This window comes from Lipotes vexillifer, unplaced genomic scaffold (assembly GCF_000442215.2).
Source record: "Lipotes vexillifer unplaced genomic scaffold, Lipotes_vexillifer_v1.1 scaffold1798, whole genome shotgun sequence".
Lineage (NCBI taxonomy): Eukaryota > Metazoa > Chordata > Mammalia > Artiodactyla > Lipotidae > Lipotes > Lipotes vexillifer.
The window spans coordinates 424,737-434,383 of NW_006789032.1; the positions used below are offsets into that span (position 1 = coordinate 424,737).

At 63.4% G+C, this 9,647-nt stretch overlaps 2 protein-coding genes across 2 annotated transcripts in view; one reads left to right on the forward strand and one right to left on the reverse strand.

Annotated features, from left to right (window-relative positions):
- Positions 1-5,582, forward strand: part of ZBTB46 (zinc finger and BTB domain containing 46) — a 36,683-nt gene extending 31,101 nt beyond the window's left edge. Inside the window, exons 3-4 of the mRNA XM_007462234.1 lie at positions 2,820-2,995; positions 5,108-5,582. Of these exons, the coding sequence (XP_007462296.1) occupies positions 2,820-2,995; positions 5,108-5,479 (548 nt within the window). The 3' untranslated portion in view covers positions 5,480-5,582. The remainder of the gene's footprint in view (positions 1-2,819; positions 2,996-5,107) is intronic.
- Positions 5,583-8,959: 3,377 nt separating this feature from the next.
- The window catches only part of SLC2A4RG (SLC2A4 regulator), a 2,936-nt gene continuing 2,248 nt past the window's right edge, over positions 8,960-9,647 (reverse strand). Inside the window, exons 5-7 of the mRNA XM_007462235.1 lie at positions 9,314-9,578; positions 9,162-9,253; positions 8,960-9,071 (exon numbers count right to left, since the gene is read on the reverse strand). Coding sequence (XP_007462297.1) covers positions 8,960-9,071; positions 9,162-9,253; positions 9,314-9,578 — 469 coding nt within the window. The remainder of the gene's footprint in view (positions 9,072-9,161; positions 9,254-9,313; positions 9,579-9,647) is intronic.

A 9,647-nucleotide genomic window follows, 5' to 3' on the forward strand; every position in this document is an offset into this window, starting at 1 on the left:
GTGCCCAGTGGAGGTGTGGGGTGGGGGTCACGCTCATGTTCGTGCAGCTGAATTGTGTTTCTGGGGAAAAAGTACAGCACTTATGTAGAGATGAGTGTTTTTTTAACATGTAGGTCTGAATTGTTAAATGCAGGCTAGAGTAAATACGTCAGATTTTAATTTTATGTTTATAGAAGCAAGATAGAGAGCAGAAAATAACTCAAAAAAGTTATTTGAAATAAAATAACCTAAAAGCTTGTCTCCTCACCTGCCTTTTCCATCCTAGAGTGGGTGGTGCACTTGCTGTGTTCCGTGCTGACGTGAAAACCGGGGTCTGTGCTGGGGGAACCGGCGGGAGGCAGGTGTCGGGGGCCGTGCTGCTGCCTCGTCGACCAGGCGGGTCGGGCCGGGCCTGGTGGTCAGACAGGAAGGGAGACGTAGAGTGGGGGCTGCCAGGTGCGGTCCATCCAGACGTGCCAGGCTAGGTGCCCTTCCCTCTGTCCTGTCATGGACCCTCACCCGGGCCCACCTGTCTGCGGGCCCTCCGTGGGGATGCTGGAGCCGCCACCCGGGAAGGGCTGCTTCCTCGCGGGTCCAAGAGCTGCCGGATGCTCTGGTCGCCCCTGCAGCTGGGACCCCAGCCTACAGCCTTGCAGGGAGCAGCTCTGCTAACAGCGGTGACCGCCATCTGTGTCCCGCGTACCGGAGCATGGCCTTGGCCCTCGGGAGGACTGAGGGTGCGTGGCCCACGGGGCCCGACGGCCGGCATGGCCCACTCCTCAGGATTTCTCTCCAGGGGCAAAGGTTCTTTTGTAAGCACTTTGCTGAAGCATTGTTCGCAAGGGTAAAAAAATGGAAACACTTTACACGTTTGTTGAACAAATCATGGTGTATTCGCACATTTAAGAACTTAACAGTTGAAAATCGTAGCACGAAAATGTGGTCACAGCCGTCACGCTGTGAACTGTGGCCGCCTTGTGTGAAGGGATACGGGCGACTGTCCACACCTCTTGCCTCTCGTCTGCCCCAGCTCCCAGCCACATGCACGTCGAAAGCTCCTCCACGTGAGAAAATGCCTTACTTCTTAGGACAGGGCTTGGATTCTCAGAGACACCTGGTGACTGCCCAGCCTTTGTGGGGACGTGGGGCCCCTTCTGGGTGCACAGACACCGTCAGGCAAGCGGGCGGCTGGGCCCCAGGGGTGGCATCGTTCATGAGCTGTGATGGGGTCCGCACAGCCGTTTTGCGGCAGTGATGGCCTCCCCTAGTGAAGGTGTCTGGCCTGCGCGCGGACGGGTCATCCTGGGCGGTGTGTCCCTGGTGCCTGACATCCATGGGTGCGGGAGATGCCAGAGTGAGAGCTCTTGGGTCCATGAGAATGGCCAGGCTCCTGGCAGGCCCTGCAGACGGCCTCACTGACCCATGTTCTGGAAGATAAAGAAATCTGGTTGCTTGATTATTTAGGCACCCTTTAAGATGTCTCAGGAGAAAATGTACGGAAGCAAAATAAAACGTTACACCCAGTGTTGCCTGGTGTGTTTCAGGGATGGAGGTGCAGAGTGAACGCCAGCCTCTCGGTGCTCAGGGGGCCTGGGTGTGTCCGGGGCCTTGGGCTCCGTGTCACTGCAATGCACCTTCCAGTTGGCACCATTTCCATGGCGACCTGCCCGGGGCTGGGTCTGAGCACCGGAATGGATTGGAGGCCTGGGGCACGCTTCACGCTTCGCGGAGACGCCGGCGAGGGCCCTTCCCCCGTGTGACGTGTGGGGTGGCCCAGGGTTGGGGGAACTGGGCAGGATGGAGCCGTCCCATCGTTTGTGCAGTGGCCTGGCCGGCTCCCTCGAGCGAGAGAGGTCGGCTTTGGTCACCTTAGCTTCTCCGCACGCTGTGGGCTGTCACGTTGCAGCCTCTGTTCTCTTGTCTGCTTCCCTCTGGCACTTCTCGGGGCAGCTGTGACCGTGGCCAGGGCCTGCCAGGCACGGACATTTCGTGGGGTCTGACCAGGGGTCCCACTGCTGCTGGTGTTCGTTCCTCCCGCCTGCCTGCCTTTGGCCTGACCGTCGGGACCCTTGGTCTGTCCCCTGGGTGCAGGTGCTGGGGTGTGGCCGGTGAGCACTGTGGGTGGTGTGAGGGCTGGGGTCCGCTTCCAGAGGCCCGAGAGCAGGCATCTGACCCGGGCTCCCTACCCAGGACGAAGTGCCATCGAGCACCTGGGGGCTCCCAGCAGCCCTGGTGAGCTTGGGACGACCAACCCAGGAGGCCTTAGGTCTGAGTCCTCGATGGATGCCCCTTGGCTCAAGAGGGGGTCACTGTGGTGTCCGCGGGTGCTCAGCACAAAGGGCGTCACTCGGGGTGAGCTGCCCAGTGCCCGGGGTCCTCGCAGAGCGGGACTGACCCCACGGACCCCAACCCCTGCCCTCCCCCCGAGCCCCGTGGAATGTGGCCCCGGCCCAGGGGCCCACGGCATCACTCCCTGAAACGTGGGGAGGGACAGCTTGCTGCGTGTCGGGGGCTGGTGGCCTCTCGCTGGGCCGTGTCCACCAGGTGGCACCCCTGCCCTGGCGGCGGCGGCCGTGCGGACACGCGGACGGGGCGGAGACGAGTCCGCGCTCCCGTGTCTGGTGATTCCGCGCGTGCGCTCGTGTGTTTCAGGGGCTGACGCGGGAGGTACCGGCTGATCTGAGAGGCGCGCTTTCTTAGGACGTGGGAGCAGCCCTCTCTGCTCCGGGCCGGGCCTGGCTGGAGGCTCTGGAGCCGCAGCCCCACGGGGCCACCGGAGCGCGGGCGGTGGGCGGGCTGTGCAGGGCCCGCGGGCTGACCAGCCGCCCCCTGTCTTGCAGTGAACGAGTTCACGGTCCTCCGAAAGAAGTTCCGCTGCCCCCACTGCAGCTTCGCGGCCATGCACCAGTGCATCCTCAAGAGACACATGCGCTCCCACACGGGCGAGCGGCCCTACCCCTGCGACATCTGCGGCAAGAAGTTCACGCGGCGCGAGCACATGAAACGGCACACGCTGGTGAGCGGGCGCGGGGCCCTCGTGCGGCCAGCGGGGGCGGGCCAGGCGCGCTCCGCATGGGGCTGCGGTGTGCGGGCGGGGCGGGGACCTGGGCTGTCCAGGACGCCGCGGGAAGCCCCAAAGTGGGGTCCGCCCTGCGGTGGGAAAGGCCAGGACGGGGAGACACCCCAACCCCACATCCCTCCTGAGCAGCTCTGCCCCCGGCCCCAGGTGCAGGAGGCAGGTGAGCACATCGCCCCGCAGCCCCACTCCTCAGCTTCCCCTTCGGGGCCCCCGCTGCTCCAGCCCAGCATCTGCAGGTGCTCCCTAACCTGCCAGGACCCTGCCCCCCGCCCCCGGCTCCTGCCACGTGGCCGCTTCCTCCGCCCACCCTGCAGTTGCCGTGGGACCCTGGCCCCTCTCCCCCGCAGCCCCTGGAAGGTTCTGACGGCCTGGCTAGCAGCTCAGGAACAGGTGCTGCGCAGATGAATTTGCTTGGCCGGGAAGTGATAGAAAAGGTCGCCCTTGAAACAGGGAGGCAGATTCATCGAAACACAGCGTGAGGAACCCTTGGGTGGGTGAGAAACGAGGGAGGCCAGGCGGCCGGGGCATGGGTGGGGAGAGGACGCTGGGGTGATGTCATGAGTGAGGGGGCCTCAGGGCCACACGGGCTGGGCCGGACCCCCGCAGCACCCTGATCCTCTGACCAGCAGGATGGGTGGAGGGGCCACATCCCTGCGGCGAGGGGGGCCGAGGCGAGACCTCAGGGGTGGCCCCAAAGGGGTGAGCCACACGAGGGAGCGAGGGACAGCCCACGGCCTGGGCCTCATTTGGGGCTGGGCTCCCCGGGGAGGCTCCCTGAGGCCAGGTGGAAAAGCTGGAGGGGGAGGCAGCCCTCGGAGCCAGAGCCCAGGCTGGCGGACTCCCCCCGAGGGGCAGGTTTGCAGGGCTGGGAGGCAGCTGAACCTCCCCTGACAGCAGAAGGGCAGCTTGTTCCTGCCCCGCCCGCCCCAGGAGGCTTAGCCAGGGGGCAGGGGGCAGGGGGTGGTCCCAGTCTCAGCAGCCGCCTCCCCGTGGAGCCCGAGTACTGGGTCTCCACGGCGCCCACATCCTTCCCCGCCCATCCATGCGTTCACTGGGATGAGTGTCCGGCCATCTGGTCCCGGAGGACAGGCTCCGTGGCTCCGTGGCTCCCTGGGAGCTGTCCCCACTGCCCAGCCCTGCTGTGACCAGACTGGGGTCTTTGTTCTTTGCAGAGGGTCCCGGAAGCCCTGGGTTTAAAATGTAACAAATGAAAAAGACCCAGGAAGGGTCCCGGGAGCCAAGTGATTTGAGGCTTCGTTTCTGGAATCAGAACCTGTGAGGCAGCCCAGCTCCTCCTGACGTCCGACCAGGGCGCATCCGGCCTCTCGCCTGCCTAGGCTGGTTGGCAGCAGTCGTAGGTCCTCGTGGTCGGGTTTCAGGGAAGGCTGTGATGGGGCAGACGTTCACGGTGGTCTGCGGGACCGCTGAGCTGGGAAGCCAAGGGCGCTCGGCCAGGCCTGTCGGTTGGAGAATTCAGAAAGGCAGGAGGCAGCATTCAAGCAGCAATCACGGTCCCCCTGAGACCCCCGACCCTGCCGCCCCGCGGGCTGGGCACTCAGCCCAGCTCCCGGCTGTCCTGACGGCTTCCCAGAAGGCCGTCGAGTCCCTCTCGGTCACTGCTGTCCTGGGCTCCCATCACCCGTGCCCCCAGGCACCCCAGGCCCAAGCTGGGAGCCACCAGAGCCCTGGCCATCCCCTCATGGGGCAAAAGCGCGGGCGGGGCGGAGGTGAGTGCTCTGCCTTCTTTGCTGGGAGGTGTCGGGGCAGCATGACCCCCAGTGAAGATCTGAGCCCTGGGCAAGCCCCTGGGGTGGGGGGGGACATGGCCGGCCTAGTGCCCAGCAGCCTTCTGGACGGGGATGAGTTTTGGTGGCACCTGCAATTCTGTGTGTTCCGGCTTTGTGCAGCAGTCCCCCACCAGGGCTAGGGGTCTGAGCAGCCTAGCAGACTGCCCCCCACCCACCCAGATCTCAGCTTCTGGGCCACCTAGACCTCCCCCTCCACACACTAACAGTACGTCCCCCCGCACTGACCGCCGTCCCCCCACAGGTGCACAGCAAGGACAAGAAATACGTGTGCAAGCTGTGTAGCCGCGTGTTCATGTCGGCCGCCAGCGTGGGCATCAAGCACGGCTCGCGGCGCCACGGCGTGTGTGCCGACTGCGCGGGTGGGGGCGGGGCCGGGCCCCTGGACGGCGGCGGCGCCGAGGGCTCCCCTGAGCTGTTTGCGGGCGACGGGCCGTACCTGGAGGACCCCGAGGACCCCCGCGGCGAGGGAGAAGAGCTGGGCGAGGACGAGGACGACGCGGGCCTGGCCCCCGAGGACGCACTGCTGGGGGACGACAGGGAGGCCGAGGACTCGCCGCGGGGGCCTCGCAGCCCTGCCCGGGGCACCGACAAGGACTTCACCTGGATCTCCTAGGCTGGGCCGGGCACTGGGCCGCCGCGGCCGCCCCCCGCCTGCGTGCGCCCCGCGCCCCCTTCACCTGCTCTCCCGCACCCCTCGAGGACACCCGGGGCTCAGAAGCAGGCGCTGCCCCAGCGAATGGGGCTGGGGACGCGCGCGGGGCGGGTCTGAGCCCAGGGAGAGCCCTTGTCACCTCCCCCAGCAGGGGCGCGGGGGGGGCATCAGGGGTGCCCAGGACGCACCGGTCTGGCGTCGCACGCACCGTGGCCTGTAGCCCGGAAAGGGCCAGCGCTGGCTGGGGTCCCGAGTGTGGCCCGGAGGCCCGGGTCCGGGAGCTGTTAGGAGAGTTCTCCTGACCCTGGGCCCCGTCCAGGGCCGAGTCCCCCTGCCTCCGCTCCCCCTTCTCAGCAGTGGGGTCACTGCTGGCGGCTGCCGCTGCCCCCCGCCCTCAAGGGCTGTGCCGTCCGGTGGCAGCCTGCGAGATCCAGGTCTGGCATCCAGAAAGCTCCGCGGCCCCCCTGCCTCTGGGCTTTGGTGCTCAACACACAGCAGCTGCCGACCTCTGCCCAGGGTGCCCAGGTGCTATCCCCCCACTGAGGCAGCTGGGCGGGGGGCCCAGGTGCTCCCACCGTAGGGGCCTCCTCTTTCTTTGTGTGCACTTCTCTGGGCTGGCTCGCCCCTCCGCCCCTCCCGTCCTGCCATGCCCAGGCCACTCCTGCTGACCATTCTGGGCGGCTCGCCTTCGTTGCTGCTCACGCCGCCTGCGGGGGCCGCCCCTCCCCAGGTGCTCGGGCCCCGGTTCCGTGAGTAGCTAAGGAAACAGGCTGGCACGTAACATGGTCTGTTCCGTGTTATCTTTCCCGTTGACGACACTCGCAGACGTGTCTTTCCTTTGGTTCCTTCCCTAGCCCCCTCGCCGTCTTTTAAACACGCCTACGACCACTTCTCTGTCTTTTTTCTGAGAAGCCAGGGCCCCGCCGTGTGCTGTGAGGACACTGTGGGCCCAACCCCGGCCTGTCTCCCTTTCAGGCTCGTGACACATACATTCCATCCCCTCCACCCACCTCGCTTGGGAGCCCCTGCGGGACACCGTGCCAGGGCCCCTTGGGTGCTGAGCTAGAGCCGAAGGAGACACTGGCTTGATTTTCTCTCTCCCCACAGCCTGCAAGCCGAATGGCTTTACTGCATTTCTCCCGGGTCCCATCTGCTCTTTCTAGGTGGGGAAAGGCAAATCCCACAGAACCCTCCTTAGTAAGTGGCTGGCTGCGTGGACACGGACGGGTGCTGTCCTTGAAGCCCTGTCTGGGGAGGAGTCACCGCTTCGTTTTTTGTTTTGCTTCGTTTTAAACGTAGCCACCTTTCAGTCAGAAGAGGGCTGCCCTCCCATCCTCGGCTGGGGACGCTGCGAGCTCCTCAACGCCGGCATCCTTAGGGAAGGGCCGGGCCGGGCCGGGCCAGGGGGCAGGAGCCCGGGGCGGGTTGGGGTGCCTCCGGGGCCGGTGCCCCGGTCTACCTTTCACAGTGGGGCCCAGCTGAGCCCCTCAGTGGGGCTCCCCACTGTGTACCTTTCCCCCACTTTCTAACCCCTTTTATAAACAGACTTACTTTCTTATCAAATGCATTTGGAAACCAGACCTTTGCTACCAAGTGTCTCTGGGTTTTGTATGGGGCCACCTCTCAGCCCGCCGCCCGCGCCCCGGGCCACCTTTGCGCCACACTCAGGACCTGCTCGCTCCCGCTCTGGACCGTCCTGGCTGACTTTTAACGGGGCCCTCAGTGCCACAAGGGCATTTTCTTCCTCAAAACAATACCCTGGAAAACCGAGGGTCCCACCTCCCGCCCCCGAGCCCCGTGCGTTCATTATTCTCGTGTGCGGTCAACTCGAGAGCTGGATTTCAGAGATGCAGGCGAACACATCGCCTCCAGAGGCGTGGAGGGAAAGACGTGTAACGAAGGTTTCTTTTTTAACGTGATCTTTTTTTTTTTTCAAATCAATGTTTAAACTAATAAATATTTTTTTATGAAGCGGAAAAGCGTGTAGATCACATCTCACATTTTGTACCTTTCCGTCTGTGTGCGTCTGTGTTTGGTGTCTGCAACGCCGATGTGGGACGCGGTCCAGCGGGTGGCAAGGTCTTTGGGGGTGGGGGAGGGGCGGGGGAACCAAGATTTTTGTATCGAGCTCTGGATCCTGACCGGGTTGTATGCTTGAACTCTGGGTTTGGGAACAGTCACAACACTGCCAGGACTGGACAGGGACCTCAACTGAAAGAACACAGCTACTGCTTCCAACTTTGCACATCTTCCTTTTTAAAAAAGAGAACTCTGAAAAAATGCAAAAACTGGAAATTTTTGCAATATTATATGAAAGATAATCTTATTTTCGCTCATTCTGTGACATGTGCAACTCTTAAGAAAGCCATACTTAATGGTGTTTTTATTTTTTAGATCCTATATTGTGTTTTGTATGTGGCCCTTTTTAGAACTACTTGTAGTGAGGGCGCTGTGTGTGTGCTTTTCTTAAATATTTATTTTTTCAACATGCTTTCAACCTGTCAACACAAACAAAACAGACAGAAAAAGGGCAGTGTTTGAAGATTGTTGATTTTTTTCTGGGGATAATCTATATTATATGGACTTTTATGAATTATTATAAACCTGTGTTTGTATTGGAGATGTGTTCCATATCTGGGGGAGTCTTTTGTAACTGGCCAGTGGGCCATCACGGCCGTCGCCTGCTTCCCCGGAGCCGTCAATGGCCAACAGCGCCTCCTCCCTAGTGGTCTTGAGATCTGTCTGCCGGGTGCACTCCGGGCCCACCTGTGGGTCTCCTTTCTGTGACGGGATTAGTTAGACTTTCTTGCAAAGCGATCACTTTCAATAAACTGGGAAATTGCTGCTTGAGCAGATGCCTCGTGTGTGCTTCAGATAGCATCTCCTCCTCCGGCCTCACCCTGGGTAGAGGGGGCCAGAGAGTAACCCCCACCCCCAGCCCTTTGTGGCCTGGTTGTTGGCCTCCTGTCTGCCCACTGCCATCCCTGCCCATGACAGGGTCCCGGCTCCGTGTCCCTCCCCCCAGGAGGCAGACACAGCTTTTGGAAAAATCCCAAATCTTTAATGTTACTCCTCGCCTGGTTCAGCCCAGACGTGAGACACCTGAGCTTGGCAAACACGGTACAGATGTCCACCCGGGCCCTCAAACGGTCAGATTAAGTGCGGGCAGGGGCGCCCCCTCCCCGACACCCCTCAAAGTGCATCGAGGACGGCCCCGTGTGGCCCCAAAGCGGGGCCCGTCACACCCCTGACAAGTCCGGGGCCGACAGGTGGGGGGCGGCCACCCCTGGGGACCCCGGGCCAAGGGGACAGCTGTGAGGTTTGGCTTTAGTGCAAAAGGCCAAGAGGCTGGTTTCTTCAGAGGCACTTTGAGTGGTGGGGCCGCCCCCCACCGGTTAAACAGAAGACCCTGCAGCTCGGAGAGGCCCCGGGGGGCGGGGCTCAGTCCAGGAAGCGCTGGCAGGCCTTCTTCCAGCGGCAGGCCGTGCACCACAGGTCTCGGTGGTCCACGCCATACACTTTCCGGCACTTCTTGGCGTCACCTCGGGGCTTCCTGGGGGGACACATGGGGGGCGTGGGGTGCTGTTGGGCCGGGAGCCTCCCTGCCCGGTGCCTTCCCCGGCCCCTTTACACACACACGCACCTCGGGTTGGCACCGGGCTTGGCGGGCAGGGCTGGCGCGCAGGCCCTGACCGGGATGGGCTGTGGCTCCGGGTGGATGGGTGCCAGGCAGCCCTGAGGGGAGAAACCGCTGTGGCCTCGCACCCCTCCAGAGCCACCTGAGGCCTCACCCACCTGGTAAGCGGGGTCACTGGGGCACACCTGGGGAGCGGGCAGGGAGCTCAGCACCGGGGGCGGGGGAAGGGCGGGTGGGCGCAGCAGGCTGGGCAGGGCCGGGGGCTCCAGCGGCTCCAGGTGGGGGAAGGCGGGTGGCACGGAGGCCGTGGGGGACCCCGGGGTCAGGCCAGACAGCCCATCAGTCAGCGAGTCCACGCCGACATCCAGCTCCGTGTAGTAGAAGTCCTCCTCGCCGTCGCTCTGCTCTGGCTCTGCCTGCCGCCTGCTGGGGGGCGGGGGGTGGGGTGCGAGCTGACGCAGAGGCCTGCCTGGCGCCCCCCCCCCCCCCCCC